The following is a 21,078-nucleotide window of genomic DNA, read 5'->3' as shown; positions in this document are numbered from 1 at the left end:
TAGTCAGGAAAAAAAAGAGTCAAGCCTTGGGCACACAAGCCCTTCTGGAAAACTTTGACTTTTTCAATTACATTGATATTAACTCTACCTGCAAATCCTGCTTTGCTTTAGCTACTTCTAGCCACCATGCACTTCTTCTCTTTATGTTATCACCTCTCTAGATTTCATTTTTTTCTTCACTGCCATCTTTTCTCTTGCTGGGATATTTTTTGCTGCTGGGCCCATAAGGCCACTACAATTACTGTGTTAACCACCCATTGCCGTCTCTTACTTTTTTGCACCTGTTTGGTATTCTCAGGCTGGTTTGCCTGAAATCAGGCAGCAAAGCATAGAGCACCAGGAGGTGAACCCTCACTCATGACTCCAGGCCTTTACTTTAACCACTTGGAAATATTTTCTCCCTTTTAGGCCTAAACCTGTGAGAAAATCATAGTGGCAGAATCAGAGGAGCACTGCACAAGGTTCTTACATATTGTCTGGTCTAGATCCAAGTCTTACATGCAGTTTCACAAATAACTCTTTAATTTTACTATTGGGAATGTCCCAGAGCCCTAATAATTTTTGTACAGAGGAAAGAGATTAGGTCACATTTTTCTCCTCCTATAGATGGGATTACTTTACTCTGTTCTTTAAGGTCTCAAAACTTTAAAGAGCCAAACTCCTTCCAGGAATTATCTGATTTTATGTATCAAAACAAAAGAAAATAACACACTGAACGAAAATGTTTCTCTTTTTTCAGTTGAAATGGAAACTGAAAATGTTTAGTTAATGTATTTACCTAAAAAAATAACTGGGAAAACTGCACAAATTCCAAAGTGTTACTTTGCTCCAAAACAAAAGCACTGCAATATGATTTTTTCTTCATTTATTCCATATCTGAAACAATTGTGATTTCACACAAATTTATTCATCGTTTCCATCAAATCAAATGGGTATTTTTTGAGAAAAATAAAACAAGAAACAAAACATATGCAGTATTTCACCCACAATCTCCAGTGGTGATCTGCCAGAGAGTGGTAGGCTATAGCCAAAAAGATATTACAACACTGGAGGGCTTCTATAACCGCATTGAGGGCCACAGGGAAGAGTGCTGATGACAGAAAAATCTTATTTTCCATGTCCAAAAGATGTAGGAGTATCTATTTTTCCTCTGTAATATTTGTTACAAAAAATGTCATTGCCTTTACATTTTGTCAGAAAACACTTCTTCCTGGCATTCTTTTTGTGAGCAATGCAAATGGTGTTTTGCAAGGCTACAGTTAGAGCAGTACTGTGGCAGCTATTTTTAGAATGCAAACTCTCATGGATTTTAAATGGGCCTTTGCATATGGAAAGTGAAAAAATGCTAAGTATTTCAGGAAGAAAAGAAAAAATGATTCAGAGACAGTTATAGAACAGAAGGGATGGGCTGATGCTTTTATCATGTTTATGGAGTTGCTGCTGGCAGCCTCCGGCTCTTGGGTCGAGGGCACTGTGTGCATTTCCTACCAGGTCCCCACTGGGCTCTCCCTGACAAGCCTAACAGACCTGCTCTCTCAAGGTGAAAGGCAAAAAACACTAAGTCAACAAACCCCTCCTTCAGCAACTTGAAAGGACAGTATAACAGCCTCCATGCTAATCTGGTGGCCTTTAAAGTCACTTTTCCTCTGCATTAATCTCACCCAGCCTGAGACGTATGAGCAAGCAGGGAAGGTAGTTTGTGCATTCACTGAGACTACTCTTACGTGACTGATGGGGACAAACAATACCGAAATCCTCTGAGGAGGCCTTTTTGTGTCCCTCATGAGGCCTGCAAAAGTTGCCTTGATCAGCAAAAGTGCTCTGGGCAAAGAATCAGCATTGCCCCTCTTCACATACAGAGTTGGGTGTTTCAAGTCATAAGGAAATTTGTGGCAGCTTCTCTGGTAGCGGAACCTCACCAGAGTACAATCAGCTTTTGAGACAAAAAAAATCATACATTTTACTCCTTTACCTGATTTTTGATTAAACTTGCTCAGTGGTGGCTGTGGGGACTAACTGGGGAGCTCAGACCATGTGCTAGCATGTAGCAATACCAGAATGGTAGCTTCTGTGGTCCTTAATGTTTCCTCAAACACTTGGTTCATTCTAGTCCTATACGTATATATATATCACCCAGACAGCAATGGATGCATTTCACGATAATGTTATGATAGCTAATGAAGTCATATATCCTTGCATATTTATTTTAGATTTTTCTGTTTCCATTGATATGCCACTGACAAGGTGTTTCATTATTCCTGGATAGTGAAAAAGGACTATATTTATGTGACTTTACCCTCTTTTAAAGTGAGATGAAGTTTAATTGTAATGACCCAGGTAAATACTGTCTGCTTAGCCTGGCATTAATCCTGGCAAAATACAGGAAATCACACATGGGATTCAGCTGAATAAGAACTAAAGAATATGAATATAATTAATGCCAGTCAAAATGGTTTTATGGAAAGCTGATCTTGTCAAACTAACCTGATGAGATTACAGGTCACTCTTTGATGAGATTACAGGTTTGACTGATAAAGTTTAGTTGAATAGATGTAACATACCTAGACTCCTAAAAGGCATTTAATTTACTATGACTGTGTCATTCTGATTGTAAAAGCAGCAATATACAACCTCAGTAGACTATAACATCCATTGATTAAGAACTTGCTACTGACATCTCAAGTATTTGTCAATGGGGGATCATCATGAGCAGAAGAGTTTCTAGCAGGAGTCTACGAGGACTGATAGCAGCCTCAAAACCATTCAACATTTCTAACCAGGACCTGGAAATTAATGTAAAAACAATCAAAAAAATTCTGGATGATTCAAAAATTGGTGAACCAGCAAATAAGGGGAAAACAGGGCAGTCAAAGCAATCTGGATCAGTTAGTAACTTAATACAGACAAATACAAAGTTACTTGTCCAGGAAAAAATGCACACAGAATGAGAAGCTGTCTTCTGGGAGCTGTTTGGGCGCTTGTTGTGCTCAGTCACACAACCTAGGGCCAAATAAACAGGGCAACAGCGAGTAGGAACAAAGAGACTATTCACTTTCACTCAGGCAGACATGAACATATTACATGTACTGCCAATGTCCAAATTTTAAAGAAATGAGCAGAGAGGAGAAAAGACTAATAAAGAAGAATTCATCTCATTTTGGGAGGTTTAAACAGCTCCGTTTGCTTAGTTTATCTAAAGATGGAAATTAAGTCAGCTTTCAGTATGAAAGTACCTTTATCTGAAAAGAGTACCTGGTACTAAATAGCCCTCCATTTAGTGGAGCACTGCATAAAAATCAATGGATAAAAGCTGATGTCAGATATTCAGGCAGGGAATTAGGCACACATTTTTAACAATGTGATTAACCACTGGAATCAACTGTCAGGGAAAACCATAGATCCACTGCTTCTCGGAGTCTTCAGCTCAGGACTGGAGACTATCTGGGATATTATTTTAGTTGAATGTAAGTTATGCTTTAGACAATGTCAGAGAGAAGTTATTGGACTCTATATAGATCACTGGATGAAAGCTGTAGGTCAGATTATAGACCCTAATGATCATTTTTGGTCTTATATTTCTGAAACTATGCCTCAACAGGAGATGAAGTCCAAAGGATTCCCTTTGTCACATAGTGCTTCCATGTGGTGCATGAATCACTGAATCCAATAAGTGTCCACTGTGTACAAGTTATGGGGACTCGAGATTTTTGGAGGCAGTATTCAAAATTTGGGGTTTTCTCTGCCCTGGACAATGTCGGTTACAAGATTTGCTGGTAGCAGCTATGGACCAGTACACAAAAGAACAACCCCATGTAATACAAATAAGTAATAATAGAACATCAATAGCTGGGGAGAAGAATGGTGAAAACTACTCTCCCTCTCCTGATTCCTTTTTGCTCGGATTTTGAAACTGCACCTGCATTTTCTGACAGCAGTTTGTTGCTGTCTTTTTCCTCTCCACATAGCTAGCAGCTTTGGAATATTTTCTCTCACTTGCAGTCCAGCTAAGTTATCTATGCTTTCCTCTCATCTAGGGATTAGTTCAATGAACTTTGCATAGTGTTGACCTAAGCATTTCAAATTTTAGCTAGCAATGTTGCAACTCCCTATTGTGTATAGATGTGTCAGAAAAGAAGTGCGTTTTATACTTGTTTATTTTATCTTTACTAATTTCCAATTGCTTTTAGTATTATTATTTGAAGTGCATTTTTGCTTGTGCTTAAAATCAAGAGGATGTGGGGTCAAGACACTGTTCTCATCTGATACCGCTCTTTGAATATCTTGGTGCCTCTTAACAGCAGAAGTCCTGTGTTTAAAGGGGCATGGAAGGATTTTTTATAGAGGGGTTTTCTACTGGATATGGTATTCTGCTTCTTTCTCCCCCTTAAAGTGACTGGTAGATACTGTTGAACTGGAGAAGTTGTTGTGGAGCCTTTTTCAGATTTTATTTGAAGATGAATGGGAGGAGATTTATGGTTTTCACTGAGCTAAGAGAGGTTTAAGAAACACTGTTCAAGATAAAAACTGAATGCATTTTGTTAGAAGTATGGACATAACTTTGAATAGTTTCTTTAAGAAACCAAAAAGGACCTCCAAAAAGGAATTAGGCTTATAAGCTGCAACAACACTTAAACTACAATACAGATAGTTAAGTAGAAAAGTTTAAGTTTCAGATTACCATGATAAACCGACTGATAGTTTGGGATTTGGGATTGCAAGTACACATACGTCCTGAACACAGCTCATTAGCCTAGGACCCACAATTCATATGGATGAGTAACAGCAGGTAATTTTCTGGTGGGCACAGTTATAGGAATTTTGGTTGAAGACAAATTCCAGTGTTTGATAACCATGACTGCAACCTTTAATCAAATGACTAGAACTTACAACAATCTATTACCCAAATTATGTTTATCACTGACTGAAAATATTATATGACAGGGGATTATTTACCTGGAATGCTCTCCAATTTTCTACGAAGTTCCTCATTTTCTTGTTGCAATGAAATTACCTCCTGCTCTAGCTCTTGACATCGAGGGCAGTAACCTTCTTCCTCTTCCTCCTCTTCCTCCTCTGGAAGTGTAGAAGATGACGGGTGACCATGAGATTCAGAAGTTGCTGGAGATGTCCATCCACCTAAAGTGTGTACTGGAGAGGTTGAAAGAGGATCCACATCTGCCAAATGGCTAAAATCATTTACTGAGGAGGTGTTCTGAGAAGGGAAGCTCCCAGAAAGCAAATAGTTCTGAAGGGAATCAGTAAAAACTCTCAGAAAGGCTGAGGTTTGTTGTTTCTTTTGCATATACTGCATCTCTATGTCTAAAATGTCTGACGTCTGACTATGGACCATTTTCCCAAGCTGACATTGCTCTTGTCTTTCGCTATAATTTGGATTTTCCTGCTTTATACAAGAAATCATGGACTGAGAGTGATTGTTGTCCAGTAGTTTTCCACCACAATTTAAAAGACTTAGAACCCGGCTGCACTGTTGGGCAAAGGCATCCAGAATCATACGACTCTCTGAAACAAAAGAAAAGATGAATCACAGAAACCTAATGCAAAAGGTCATGGCAGGCAGTAGCAGCTAGATGAATGTACACAACCATTTACAGTAGCATGTATTTTATTTTTGAACACATTAAAATTATGGCTTCTGCTTTAATACTTCTGCAACACTGTGATTTAAAACAATTCTGACTTTGCTTCTATTTTGAGAGTGCCCTTGTGCCCTTGCTGTTAATCAGAAATGCATTGTGATGATAGTCACTGCTTAGTGCCATGTTCTTTCAGTGGGATTAAGACAGGAAAATGGGGAAGAAAATACAAATTCCCTTCAATTTGCTGCAAGTGAAAGTTCAAATAAGTATTGCTTTTGAAGCCAGTTTCAAGCTGCTTGCGGGCATTGCCTGTGCATGTTTGCAGGACTTTATGCTTTATTGTCTTCCTATGCCCTATTTCCTACTTCTCTCCAACAAAGCTCCCAAGCTTTGGTTTTCTTGCCTTTCATCTTTGCCCTGTGCTTGATATTGTGCCTGGGCCACTCCACATGAACCCAATTTTGTGGACTTTACCTCTCTTCCATTTGCTCTAGCTTCTGAATATGCCTAGGTTTCACTGATTCAAGAAGAATGACTGCAGGACCCTCTTCTTAAACCAAGGAAAGGCATCAAATGTACAGCATGAAGCTTTTCTGGTGAGAGAAGCAATTTTATCCGTGCTGTTGACTTCCTGTGAATTTGTGGACAGGCCAATACCACAGAGTGGAGTGCAGTGCAAAGTTCTTCAAGCTACTGTAAGATAATCAGGAACTATACATGGTGCTACACAGCAGCTTCTGGAAGTAGCTGCTCAGTTCTGGAAGCACTATAAGCATGTGACGCAGCACCCAGTCAGACTTGCCTTTAAGGATAGGAGGTGCCAAATATCAGGGAACAACAGCAACTGTAACTACAATCTAAATGTAAATAGCAGGACTGTTTATTTTCGCAGTGTCTATGTATGTAGAGTCAAACTGCCATAACAGTCGACCCAGCACGTAAAATGACCAAAACACTTCTGATTTATGCTAAGACACATTAGACTTCCTGATAACAATAACTTCTTCAAAAAACTTACTTACAACCTATTTATAGCTGAATTCCTCTAGGTGTCTAAAAAGATGTAACGAACATTTTGTGTAAGATTAAAAAAAACAACAACAAACAGACTGGTTAAAGTGCTGCCAATTTTGGAGAGATCTTCTCAGGCAGGCTTGACTTTTAGAAAGTGACAAGCACCTTTATTCCTGAAAAGGCAAACAACTACAGATGCATCCCAAACCTTCACTTATCTTAGCTTGATTGTTCAAGATGAAAACATGGCCTCATCACACAGATAATATGTAAAGAACAGAGGCTTTCAGAATCCAGTTCCTTATGAGGTGGCACTTCTCATGGATCCAGGAGATATGCCTTCTGCTGGAAAATCTACTTCTTACTGAAGTAAGAAGTACAGCTGTCCTGAACAATATTTGAAATAACACTGACTCAGTTTTTTACCATCCTCCAGCCATCTACAATGGGGGAAAAGGCTGAAGCAGCATATAAATACTTAAGTCTTGAACACAGCTGGGGGAGAAGGCCCCTCGCATGCCCCTGAAGATGTGATCGTCTGAGGACTCAAACATAAACCTGGGCATGGGAGCTGTACTGGCAGCAGCAGTGGGGAGAGGAGGAAGGAACAGGCCAAGGGCAGCAGGAAGAGCCCACCAGCAGTGAAGTACTGGGAGAGCACTAAGACCAGTTAAAGCAGCTTCACTACCCATTCCTCCTGCGTCCATGAGTCATACTCCTGATCTTGCCTTTGTAGTCAGACTAACCAGGAAAGACTTCTCCAACACATCCTTCTTTGATCAAAAAAGGTAAATGATGCACTCCATCCACATCAGAAAATCAAAAGCACAGAAATGCAACAGGCACAGCCGCCCTCCTTCTCAAGTGGGTAAAGGCACCCTGCAGTGAAGGGCTGGGCTCCATGGCAGCCCGACACTCACTCACGCGCAGCTGTTCGGTATCCTCCTACCTGTTGTTACTTCTTCCCTTTTACTGTATTAACCTAAGGACAGCTGTTCTTAACCCTTAAAATGCAAGTGCAAAATAATATAGTGCGGCACAACAGCTGTAATGTAAACTAAAAGCATGGAACCCTGGTGACACTGCAGCTTTCTGAATGGGACCTACGGATAAAACAAAATGAAATCAAGAAACTAAAGCATCTCTAACAACCTCAAGTTGCACTTCCTTTGCCTTATTTCTTTACTTCCCACATTTTCCTTTTAAAAAATATGAAAGGTTGATATTGATTGGAACTTTGCAATCCTACTACAGAGCAGTTTTTCATTCATTTTAATCCTATAATCCGATTCTAGACCTGAAGTCGTATTTACTGTTTGCATTTTAATCATTATGGTCCCTGTTGACAAAACAGTTACTCATTCTTTGCATATCCTTGTTGCAAAGGGACAAAATATGAATGGAAAAGCTGAAATGGGATTAGATTAGTATAAGAGATATTATACCAATACTATGGTTTCTCCTAAAATATGGCAAAAAGTAACCAGATGTTTCAAACACCAGTTCTGAAGAATATTATAAGACACATTCCATCAGTAAAGATAAAATTAAGGATTAGTTTTGTTATACAATTGAATGCATTAGGCACATTCACTGTGATAACAGCTTAAAATATAACTGAAATTTTACACAGAAATGACAGTATTGATTTAATCTTCAGTTCTGTATCAGATCTACTACAAAGACACAGTAACAGCGATTATTGATTTTTTTCTTAATTTTAACCCACACTCAAAGATAAAGAAATGAAACTCATGACAGAGCAGGGTTTCTTTTGAAATGCTAGCACAAAGATTCACGAATGCTTTTTCGTGGGTACTGCTGGGCAGCAACAGTGGGGGATGCTCTCAACACTGGCTCTGGAAACATCTAGCTCTGTGCTGAAGCACGTACTGCTTTGAAGTGACTTGTACACCGGTAGCAGTATACATACCCACAGTCTGAACTACCCTAAATGAGAATGATAACTGCAGTTATTTCTTGTGATGGAAAAAAAATAAAAACAAATGTTGCCCATTTAGCACATATTGTGGTAATCAGGATTTCAGCTTTTACCAACTGACTGTAATTAGAAATGCAAGCACTGTGCAATGTCTAATCACTAAGAGATGGGGAAAAGTTGTTTTTATGTGAACACTACTGAATAATCACTGATCTATGATTCTTAATTGATTTAATGTAATGTATATATTTTCTAAGAATGGAAGATTTTATTGAAATGACTGTGATGGACTAAAATAGTGTAAACAGTTTATCAAAATCTTTTTGTGATACCCCTTCTCCCTATTACAATGATCACCAACCATGTAATTCTAATGTGTCAGACCCTGCAGTCTTTAGTCTTACAAGACTTCTATTGACTTTAACTAGACTTTTGCCTGAAGGTGGACTTGCCAGATTAGGCCCATAAAGTGCTAACAGATCATGACTAAATTACTAAAAGTATGAGTATTACTAACTAGATTATTTCTCTTGAGAATGCAAGCAACCAGAAGGAGAATATCATGTGGCAAATCACATACCGATTGCTGGATGTAGCATTCATCTTTACAACTTTTTCTCGCTGATGCTGAACTATGTGGTTTCTCAGCTATTTGACTGCCAGACTGAAAACAGGGTTTCATTAAGAGCAAATGTCTAAAACTCAACTAGACAAGTTATGCTGATACATCAGAAAACTGAAAGGGTTGTTAGGTATAACATTAACTTTTTCTACACCTGGGATTTCTTTTCAATACCAAGACTAGACAGTTTTATTAATAAAGCACTCTGTTGGGTCTCAATGGATCTGGATTCAGGTCTTGGCTCTTCTGTAGTTTCCTTTGTGAACTTGGGCAGATGGTATAAAAAAAATCTTGAAAACTATTGAGAGGGTCTGAATACCATACATTCTCTCCTGAGGGGAATGTATTCATTTGTATTTAATTTTCAGCAAGAATTGAAGGTCTGCATTCCTTGGCAATTTCAGTAACCTCACTCTTCACATTGCAGTGTTTCAGTCCTCTCACAGACAAACTGTAAGATGATTTTTATTTCTTGATTTGTTAGATTGTTATTATCTTCTTATTATTACCACTACTTTAGATCCTGAGGTAGCTCTATACCCCCCAAATGGCTATGTTCATGTATACAAACTTTTAGGACAATGCTGCAACTAATCTATGCCTGAGTCACAAAATTGAGAGCATTTGACATCTTGTTTTAAGGGATGTTTTCTTGGGCATTTTGCATGAAGACCAGATACTCCAGCAGATGAAGATTCCAAACATTTGGCTATTTCAGTACTGGTCTTGTGTGTCTGCTTCCACATGGGGGCTTCCAGATTCTTGATTAAGGCCAAAATGATGATTCTTCCCTATCTCTGACTACTTAAAAACTTTTTTTCTGTCTGGAAATGATATAACTTGCTTGACTAGTCTTGTTAGACATGTCAGGTTCTTAGCATTACAATAAGAACAGTGCAGCCTCCTCTAAGACAGCTCTGCTCTTCTTTCTCTGCTTTCCAAGAGAGCCCTTCTTAAATTTCAAAGCACACTGTAAGGCCTACATAATCAATCATGCTTGCCAGAAGCGGAAGGAGCTCCTTTTGTGGACTATGATACTGTTTAATGTACACACAACCAAAGAAAACAATATGCATTGTTTTCATACCAGGAAAATAATCTCAATAGACTAATAAAGGATTAATACTCTCAATGAGAAAACAAGTATCTTCTGATTCTGGGTATGTATCCATTACTCTGCAGCAAGAGTGGGCACAGTAACTCTATTCACTAATGAAGAGGGGAAGGTTGTTTCTAGTGCAGCTCCCAATTTCTAATACTTCATAGTGTTGTATGATACCTCCTCCTTGTAGGATGAAATTTCTCAGACTAGAGAAAGGCTACAGGCTTCTTTCCCTCTCTTTCTTACCCTGGTGCAGCTAGTAACAACTCCTTTGGAATATAGCTGAGACACATGCAGCAGGAATGTTGAAAGCTGGTAAGGGAAGCCTAGTCAAGGAGAAATGTCTTAGAGACTTCCAGCCACACTGATTCAAATGGTCCAAGTTACAGCTTTGGGGGTGGAAGCAGGCCAGGAATGAAAAAGGCATGAAGTCAGACAGCGAGCAGGCAGGAGAAAGCCTCGTTCCACACTCCAACGGTGAGAACAGACTGGGGATGCTGGCCTTTGCTCTCCGGACAGTTTGCACCTTAAAATTCAGGTAGCCAGAAGAGGTAAATAATCTGACCTCCACTATGCTATGCTGTGGCCAGGCTTCCTCTTGTTGGTTCTTGTTCTATTATAGCTTCAAAGGTAGGGTGGAAAACACCTACTCTTCTTCCTTCCCACAGCCCCTCTTCCTGCAGTCATCCGGGATTGTGGTGGTCAGAGCATTCTCCTGGAGTGCGACTGAGGAAGAAACCATTCATTCCTGGCAAGAGCTCTAATTGTTAGAAAACTGTTCAAAATATGGAAGCATCCTTATTCCCTCCCTCGTGGCTGTGTTTTAGGTGCCCACTCTCAAAAGCAAACTCAGTGCTCTGAATGCCAAGGGGTCATAAATGCCCCACATAGCCCTGCTTCAGGAGTCTGACCCTAAATGGACTTCTGCTGTCAGGCTTAACACTGCCATGCCTAAAGATTAAGGATCAAACCTGCATTAAGCATTTAAGTTACTAATACAGAGTTAGGCATCCCAGAATGGTGTTTGTACCAGCCAGCTTGCTGAGCTAATAGTCGCCTACACAAGCAAAGAGGTATCATCAAAAAGAGGGGAGCCTCTGAAACTGAAAGTGTGAAACAGGTACCCCTATAAAATTGGGATCTACAGCCCTCCACTCCTTCCTTCAAGTAAGCACCTACCAAGTGCTAGGGGTGAGCCAGGTGGGACCACTGCTTAAGTTATAGATAGTGACCATACCTGCCTTTTGCAGAACAGCTCAGTGGACCCGGCCCTGAATTTCTGACAAGAAAAGGATCCTTCCCTTCCTACAACACCCACAACTTGGGAGACAATCCTCTGGCAAGGAGGCACTCTGCAAGGGGCACAACCCGTGCCTCTTGCTGGTGTGGGGCCACAACGCAGGAATACAGGAGCCAGTTGGGCACACTGCGAGCGCTCTGCGCTTTACCCACGGATGGCGCACGCACAAATGTTGCTACTCCCCAGCAACAAGACCCCACTTCTGCTTCGCCAGTCTGAATCATTAAGTTGGCTTATACCTCGGCAACAGGACTTCAGGGCGCTGGATGGAAGTACTTCACATGCAGCCTTGCCTTCCCCACCAGCTAGCCCTGGACAGCTCCCTACTCAGCATACTGGCATTCTGGCTCACCCCAGGACAAGGCAGCTGAGGTTTCCCTGTCACTGGGCAGGAAGGCTAGCTTAGACTATTTTAACTTCCTAGTCAGGTAAGGCAGCTACACTTCAGAGGTTACAGTAACCAGGAAGGTCTAGACCTTGCCTATTACTTTATCAGGCTCTGCTTATGACTTGAACAAAATTCCACTTCTGCATAAGTACACTGTAGCTGGTTTTTGGTTTGTTGTCTTCTGTTTTGTTTGTTTTGCTTGGTAGCTAAGCACTAGCTGACAGAAGGGTATGTTGGAACCCACTTAGGAACCTAAAGTAAATGTAAAGTAAAGGACAGCATGGATATGCAGCAGACGGGGCAGGAACTTGGCTTGTGTACTTCAGTGCACAAGTAGTAGCTCCTTCACTATCTTTTTTAGCAAACAACTGAAATCAATGACAAACTTTGAAGCCTGCTCTAGCTACTAGTTAGTAGGAGGAAGTCCAAACTTTTGCTCATCAAAGCACAGAGGGCTTTGCTGTGAACAGGGCCTTGTACATCATCTACAGGCAGCTGAATGTCTTCCATGGCATAATCCACTTCTGTGAAGAAATGCAGGTGTCACATTTATCAGTAGTGTTTTGATTGCGGGCTGCAAAATCCTGAGGTAACACCATTTAGGCATTTAAAAGTAGTTTCAAGAAAAAGAAAATATGATCTACTGCCATGGTCATGGAGCTATCTATCAGAGCAGTGAATTTTCAGACTGATCTATTCAAGAATTAAACTTTTTTGGTAAAGTACGTGAATTATTTGTAACAAGACATGATAAATTCATTCAGTATATGGCTGCTTCTGAGGGAAAACATGCATTAAAACATAGCCATATATCCTATTAACTAGCATATCTCCCTGCTTAGTAAAGAAGTGTCATCACATTTGTTACAAAGGCAAACAGCAACATACCAAAACAGGATCCAATTTTTCTAAATAAATAAATCAATGATGTGTCAAAAATTAACAGATGAGTTAATATACCCGATGTTATCAAAACCAGATGGTGCTTCATAATATTCATCCTGTTCAGTCAAACCCTGAATATATTCTGGACCATCAGTATATAAAATAGGATGCTGCTATTTGTGATGGCAAACAAAAGCAATCATGCCTGCCAAGCACATACTATAACAGGCAGCATTTCAGCTCTGCTAGACAGAAAGTAATTAGAATGCTTTTAATGTCCAAAAGAATGATGCTGATAGGCTGCCACAGATGTGTAGATTTATGAATATTTATATGGTGGTTTATAGCTGACACTTTTATCAGTTGAAGAAGATAAAATATCTGCCTGACTCAAAAGCTTGACAGTCAGGTTAATAAAATCTCATTAAAGAGAATGACCTATGCAATTATATAGGATTTATTGTAATTCATTTTTGATTGTACTCTGCTTAAAGATGCAATTTCCCATTTCCTGATGCCAAATTTAGGTTGCATATCAAGATCTACGTGGGTTTTAACTCCAAGCCATCACCAGAAGAAAGATATGTGTTCAGCATCTCAGTATCTTACACCTTTAAAGAAGAAAAAGAAGATATATTTTGATCTCTCGTTCCTCACTGCATTTTATGAAAACAGTGCAAGGAAGCAGACGATCTATTTTCTTTCTGTTAAAATCACCACCTCTTGAACAGCAGCCTCTCCATTACCAGCAGCTTTCTGCTGCAGCCGGCCCGAGCCGAGCCGCCTTCCCCGGCGGCGCGGCGCGGCTCGCCACGGCGGGCCCGGGGCTCCCGGCGCCCCCCCGCACGGCGGCGGCATTTCGGTGGGGTCAGACGCCCGGCGGGCGCTTCCAGCGCAGCCCCGACGGGGCGAGGCGGCCCCGGCGCTGGCCGCGGCGGCGCGGGTCGGCGGCGCAGGGCAGCGCGCCCCGCGGGAGCGGCCCGGGGGGGCGGCCCGGCCCCGCCCTGCCTCCGCGCCGCCCGGCCGCGGCCCCGACGGCGGGGCTGCCCGCCCCCGCCGTGCCGCCCGGGGCGCCCGCGGGAACTTTAGTTATCGCGCCCGAGACGAGCACCGACCGACCGATGGGCGGGCGCCCCGCTCGCCGCGCCCTCCCCGCGCACAGCCCCGCGGCCGGGCCGGGGCGCGGCGGGGGTGCGCGGCGCCCCGCGGGAGGCCGAGCCGGGCGCCCCGGGCCTCCCCCGCCGGCGGGGCGCGCGGGGGCCCCGCAGCCCCCATCCCGCGGCGCCTCCTGCAAAGTGCCCCGCGAAGTTGCGCGGCGGCGGAGAGGGAGAGGAGTTGCGGGTACCTGCGCTCAGCTCCGCGCCGCTCCCGCTGCTGGTGCCGCCGCCCCCCGCCGCCGGCGGGCAGGGGCCGTAGCGGCCCGCGGAGCTGGGGGCCGGCGGCGGCGGCGGCGGCCGGGGGGGCCCCTGGGCAGCGCCGGGGGCGGCGGCGCGGGCGGCCCCGCCGGGGAAGGGGCCGTGCGGCGCGTAGGGGAGCTGCTCGGCGGCGGCGTGCGCGAAGGGCTGCCCCGCTCCGCGCCCGCGGGGAGCCTCCACCATGGTGGGTCTCTCGTAGCGCTTGGCCAGCGCCGCCCGCTTCCCCGGGAAGGTCTTGAGGACGCTGTAGGGGCTCCGCTGCTTGTAGATTTTGGGGATGCTGGGCCCCTCCTCTGCCGCCTGCATCTCCTCCTCCATCATCATCATCATCCTCCCCCGGCCCCGCTCCGGGGCTGTGTCTGCCGCCGCCGCCGCCGCGGCTCGTCTCCGTGGCTCCGCGGAGCCCCGGCGCGGCGGGGCGCCGGCCTGATTGACAGGCGGCCGCGCCAATGCCTGGAGGGAGCCGGGCGGCAGCCGCCGAGCGCTGGGGGTGATCTCTGCTAATGGGAGCGGCGCGGGGAGGCGGGCGCTGCCGGCGCCCCGGCCCCCCCGCCGCCGGCAGGTGAGCGCGGGGCGCCCCGGCCCGGCACCATCGCCCCTGCCCGGCCCGGCCCGCGGGAGCCGCCCCGCGCCGGCCGCGGAGCCGCCGCCAAACTTTGGCGCCCGCCGCCGCCCTCCGCCGGGCGCGGAGCCCCCGCGGTGGGTGCCCCCCCCCCCACTCTGCCCCGTTTACTAGGGATGCAGTAAGTAATGCCATAAATAAAAGTATTTGGGAGTCCAGGACCTGTCAGAGTTGGTTAGGGCACAGAGGACATTTTCTTTCTCCTTATGCAAAAGCATTTCATGGCGAAATAAAAGAGGTTTCACTGTAGCTCATGCATGTCAGATTTCCAGGAATGTGGGAAATTAATCACATTTAACATTATTTGCAACGTCCCCCCCACTCCGCCCTCCGTCCACTTTTTGCAAACTGCTTAAATGAGCTGGACATGTGGGCCGCCGCTGTCCCCCTCCCTGCGCCGCCAGCCCAGACCCTTACAGGGACAGTTAAGAAATAATGAAATGCTGGTGAAAGACAGGAAGAGAATGAGATGCCATCGAGAGACGTTTCTGAGAAATGGTGGAGATCTGGGTGAGATGGGCGACAGCTGAAACTGAATGATATGTTGAAGAAAAATAAACGATAACAAACCGCTCACTCTCCCCATTCTTTTCTGTGAGGCAATTTTATATTTTGCATTAACATTTCCCTTCTTCTGTCCCACTTCTCTCCTGCTTTTGCTGCTATAATTTATCAGGATTACAATAAGCCCTCTGGCTTTTGGAAGTAAAATTACAGAACACCTTAGTTATATTTAAGCGGTGGCGGTGGGAAATCATTTCTCTGTCATCACGTGGAGTTTTGGCTACTTATTGTGGTCATTGCTCTCCCTTTTCAGTTTTATTTATTTAGTTGGACTTGGGCTCACTAGAAAGGAAAAGCGACCCTTCTCCACTGATGTAATTAACTCCTACAGTCTTCAGCCCTTCTCCTGCAAAATGCAGATAACTTCTGCAAGCTGGACATTTATTTCATGCAGGGTGTACTAGGAGCAGGGCTGTTTCTGATTTTGATTTTTTGAAAAGTAGAATAAATCAATTCTTTGTAGTGGCCAAAAGCTTCTAAATAAAGGCTACTGTAGTAGAAATCACTATTTTACTTAAGCAAAATCAATCGTCTTTGTTTTCTGACTGACTCTTTGATCCCCTGTGCTTTAAAAAATACTGGTGTAATGCAAAAGAGAGAATGGAAATTAGTGTGATAGAAACTGTGCTTCCATTTAGAAGTGAGGCGCTTTGATGACAAGCTTCAGTATTTTAGTGTTGGCAAGCTGCTGAAAACAGGCACAAATGTGGTCAAAGAGCTGGCCCGGTCCACGTCGTCCTCCTTTGGCTCCTCTGCCGCAGCGGCAACCGAAGGAGCGCCCCGTCACCGGAGGGCCCCGCTCCACCTCCTGGGGGCCAGCACAGCCGCGTCCCTGGGTTCATGGGAGCCACTCGGGCCCTTGGTGAGTCAGCGGAGAGGCGAAGGCAGTTACCTCCTCGTGGGCAGCTTCCCTCTTCTTTCATACACAGACTTTCCAGGGATCCAGCTTCCACCATGGAGCCAGTGTTTCCGTCAGCCGTCTGCGGGACGCGTTCCCGCATTCCCTCTCGCTCCCTTCTCCCTGCAGCTGAATGAGTTGCCCTCAGCAACACGCTTAGGTGCCACGCAGCAGTACGGCCCTGCTGACTCTCTCGCAGGATCTCCTTTATTGCACTGTTTCTTGCCTTCCTGGGGCATCGTGCTTGGTTAGCAGCTCAGTTTTTTTTTTTTTTTTCCCACCCTGATAGCAACTTGGCCAGTTCTGTGTGTTAATTTAGTGTGCTTTTGAACAGTGCTGGCCTGGGAACTTTGGGAGACAATGTTCATATTTACTCTAACCCAGAAGAAGATACAGCACCAGAGACCTGTGTCAGCATCCTCGGATCGGCGTCAGCTCTGCTTTTCTCCCTGGCTGAGGGTTTTCTGAGCCATTCCCTTTCCATGCCCATTCAAACTGCTCTCCCCTGATAATGATAAACAGAGGTGTCAATTAGTGCTAGTTATGTTTCAGTTTAATCTACTTAGTTAATTTTACAAATTAATATTGATCTGCAGCTATATGAGGTCAGTATGGTAATGAAATTGTATAAAGTTAATATTAAGTTCTTAATAGCTGGATACAAATGAATTCAAATGAATGGCCCAAAATTAGCTGCTTAGGTGTCAACTATATTCCTAGGACCTCATTATTCTTCTGCTTTAACACCTCCTGCTCCATTCCTGATGAAGGAAAGGACCCGCCCTTACCACAAGACTCTTATGAACCAAGAGAGAAAATACAGGTTGACATGTCACATCCTCAAAGCTGTTTGCTGTCTTCTTCTATCTACCCAGAGTCCTTGCAAGCCAGCTGACTCCTGGCAGATGCTGGGACTGTGTGGGCACGAGGAGAAAAGCAGATTTTTGAGTAACGGGGTCTAAAACCACTTAAATGAGGCAGGGAGCTCAGCCAGGATGAAAAGGGAATACATACTTTATGCACTGAATTTCTTTCTGTTGAGTTTTTTGACAAGTGCCCACCACTGGACTCTCAAAAGGACTGGAGTTTCACTCCAGTAATGCAGACACTCATGGTGTTTGCCTTCACAGTCCTTATGAAGTCTTTGCTTTTCCTCTGCTCTGTTCTCTGTGATTCCTATGGGTATGTAGACCTATCAACTGTGGGGTTTTTCTTTTTTTTCATCCTTTTTTTTTCTGTCATGGCTCTTTACCCGAGCCATAAAGAAGGGAGTCTGGCACCGTGACCCAAAGGCTGCATGTGGCGTCCAGATGGGGAGCCTCGGGAAGCCCTCCCGCAGCTGAAGCTCTTGCAACAGAAGCATTTAACTCCGGCGGTGACACCTTTGCAGGCTGCCCATTCTAGGAGAACACCATTTTACTCATAAACTACCTACAGGTACGCAGTCACTCTTACAGGTGGACTAAGCTGGCTTTGAAACTCAGGACGAAGGACCTGAACTGGCAAAAGAAGCAGGCTGGGGACAAATGATGGTACTGAAGTAGGGGTGGTGCTTCGGTCCTGGCTCAGAGCAGTCGTGGGCTGCCCCCTTGCTCTGCACGAGGGCCTCTCCCTGCACCACATCTTGCTGCGCCTGAGTGGTCTCATGAGCAACAGCATGTAGTCCTTAAATGATTACTATTGATCAAATATTTACTTCTGATTACAGTCCCATTTTGGTTACGCACTGGATTAAAACAAGTAACACATGGTTTTTGCCTTGATCATTTTATAGTCTAAAAAAGAAGAGCCCTAGCTGACACCTGCACCTCATTTCAAGTAAGTCAAACCCCTTCATTTCTCCTAGTCTGTGCCACCACTTGGGGTTTGACCCTGAAGTGAAGGTTGTGTCTTTTACTACCAGCTTACTGATGCAAGTTTGTGCTGTGCTACTGACATCATGGACTTGGGATCTGTAACAGGATGATTTCAGAGTACTCTGAGTGGGAAAAGGATGGACCACAGGGAAGTAACTGACCCACAGAAAAATAAAAAAGAATCAAAACAAAGAGCACATCAAAAAAGAAGAAACCCAACATTGCTACAATACATATTCTCCTGCTCCTAGATATCACTGCAAAGACAATATTTGTCAGTATATAGAAAAATACCCAATCTAGACACAGGCTATCAATCATTGAACATGCCTGTGCTGAAGGTACCGTGAGATACTCAAAGAACAAAAGCGTGATTCATCTCCATCTTCGGAGCAGGGGCTAAATCTTGTTCCACTTATTCATGGGAGCAGTGCTACTCTAATAACTAAAGCAAGCAGGATTCGGCCATGAACTGCCAATATCGCTCTGCACATTTGGAGTGTATGATGAGAGCTAAGATTGGCAACTCTCCCCTGTAATCTAAACCACTCTGCAAGCAGGCTAGCCATAATTTGCTGCCCTAAACATTTAACCCCAGCTAGTTAGTTTAAGCTTTGCTCAGTTGCTCATGTTTATGGATAAAGAAACAAAAGAGAGAGCATCAGAAGGAAAAGATGACTGTGGAATTCAATATTTCAGCAGCTGTTGATAGGTAAATGTTATTGAAGTGTGGCATTCAAAACCAAAGGCCTGAATTTATGATAATGAGCCTAACAAGGAAATGAGATTGACACAGCAATTCTCTGTTTTTGTTGTCCCCTGAGGTTAGAGATTATGCAGTGCATGGTTCTGTTTTTAGCCTCTTTGGTGATTCCAACTGTGAGAGACAACGCTGTGCATATTTGTCAAGGTTGCACTCTAATCAGGTGACTCAGGAGCTTTCTGAGGGAGAGCATGAACTGCTGGTCTCACTTAAACCTTAATCCACATCCTATGTCAGAGATCCATCAGCCAAATGATGGGCTTTTAGTTCCTGGGTTTCATTTATGCTTATTCAGTTCTTTGTGGAAATGCTAGGAAATAATTGAAATATATCTATCACAGTTGCACTGTATTTTGAGAATAACTGGAATATTTCTCAATGACATTAATTGAATTTAAAATGTTTTTGTCTTTCTATTTAGTTCAAGATTGATGAGCAGTGGAAAGGGCATTTATACACAGGCAGATATATATTTCCATGCTACATCTGTATCTTAATAAAATGGTAGCTAACTGAATTCTTGTGCTGAGTAAATAATGGTAAGAAAGAAAACAACCTATATGTTTAGGAAGAGGAAATATCCTATGTTTTAAATGGGATCATATTGTGTAAAAGAGAAGAACTGGTCTCCCTGAGAATGGATAAATGAATTATTTAAATATATTTAAAGGACACACAGGAAAAAGTAATGGCTTAGATACCCGATGTAGGAAAAATTAATATTTTAAGGAATCAATTGTGGACACACGGAAAAGCTCATTTTAATTAAAGATAGCTTACATAAAGCAGTTTGAAGAAGGGAGCAGTAGTATAGTGTACTTGTTGTGGAGAATTTTTTAGAAATATATCATGGATAAAGCAGTTGACATAACATACTCAGAACTTCAGATTGCTCTAAAAATGCTTCATGGTTGGTGTTGAGGTGGTTTTGAATAGCTTCACCCTCCTGCAACATGAGCTCTTGCGTGGGTTGCTGGTTTGGTGCTCTCACACTGGCCAGCTCTGTGTGAAGGGCCTTCTCTTTGCAACATTCAGGCCTCCTCTCGTGCCGTTTGGCATTCAGAGAGCGGCGCCCGGAGCGGGGTGCTTGCCGCGTGCCGGCGGGGAGAGCTGCCGCGTTGCAGGGTGCGATCCGATCCGGCTGCTCCGTTGGTCCACGTGGCTCCAGCCGGCTCTGCTCTTCCCTGCCCTTCATGGTCTTTTCAACGTCTGTTATTCAGGATTACGGAAGGGTGGTCCGTGTAGAACAGGAGAGGTCACGTAGAACTGAAACTCAGCGGAGAAAACAAATGTTGGTTTCCCCAAGTAGAGGTGTTACTGATATTTCGTACTGAAGAGTTACATTAGGGCCTGGCACTTAGGCAGAATGGCTGTACAGAAATACCGTCAGATTTTGTCAAGCAGGTTGTGCATACCAGTAGTAGTTAAAACACAGATGGGACGGCTTGGGGAAAGCAGCTGGAAGCAGAAGCTTACTTAAACTCATCTAGCTGGTGAATTTGACTGTGGTTCAAACATTACAGAATATACATGATCAGCCATGCAGAGCTTACAAAGGAGAGAGTCAACTAGGCTTAATTTAGTGAAAAACATAGGCTTGACAGATGCCTGAAGATACCACTGGTGCTGGAAGTGCGAGGAGGACACCTGGTTCTTTGCTGAAGATACACTTCACCTGAGAATGGGTGCCTTTCCCAGCTTTAAACAGGGCATATTAGGAATTCAAGGGTGTAAAATCTTCCCTGCCTTTGCCTTCATCACTCTTCCATTCTCAAGCAGCCCCTAAACCTTACATTAAATCATGACAACTTAACAGCTCATTCTTAAATGCACAGTTCAAACATTTCACAGAGCTGAAATAAAGGACTTCCTCTACATTAATAATCCTGTAGAAGTAACACTGGTAATCCTGTGGGAAACCCCAAAAAGCTATCCTCAGGGGCAAAATAATTGCCTGCGCATTGCTCCAGAAAGGAGAAGAGCAATGGACAAAAATTTAAATCTCCCAAGACCTTGATTGCGCGCAGAGTAGCGCAGCACAAAATGACTCAGTCGGGAGAGGTGCTAAAATCTTTAGAACACAAATGGAACCAAATGCTATATTAAAAGA

General features: G+C 43.8%; 1 protein-coding gene across 1 annotated transcript in view; it reads right to left on the bottom strand.

Annotated features, from left to right (window-relative positions):
* BEND4 (BEN domain containing 4) overlaps positions 1 to 14,649 on the bottom strand; it is a 31,361-nt gene extending 16,712 nt beyond the window's left edge. Inside the window, exons 1-2 of the mRNA XM_067297165.1 lie at positions 14,196 to 14,649; positions 4,954 to 5,520 (exon numbers count right to left, since the gene is read on the bottom strand). Of these exons, the coding sequence (XP_067153266.1) occupies positions 4,954 to 5,520; positions 14,196 to 14,595 (967 nt within the window). The 5' untranslated portion in view covers positions 14,596 to 14,649. The remainder of the gene's footprint in view (positions 1 to 4,953; positions 5,521 to 14,195) is intronic.
* Positions 14,650 to 21,078: the final 6,429 nt, after the last annotated feature.

Source organism: Apteryx mantelli, chromosome 5 (genome assembly GCF_036417845.1).
Source record: "Apteryx mantelli isolate bAptMan1 chromosome 5, bAptMan1.hap1, whole genome shotgun sequence".
Taxonomy (NCBI): domain Eukaryota; kingdom Metazoa; phylum Chordata; class Aves; order Apterygiformes; family Apterygidae; genus Apteryx; species Apteryx mantelli.
This window is presented reverse-complemented; position numbering and strand designations above follow the sequence as displayed.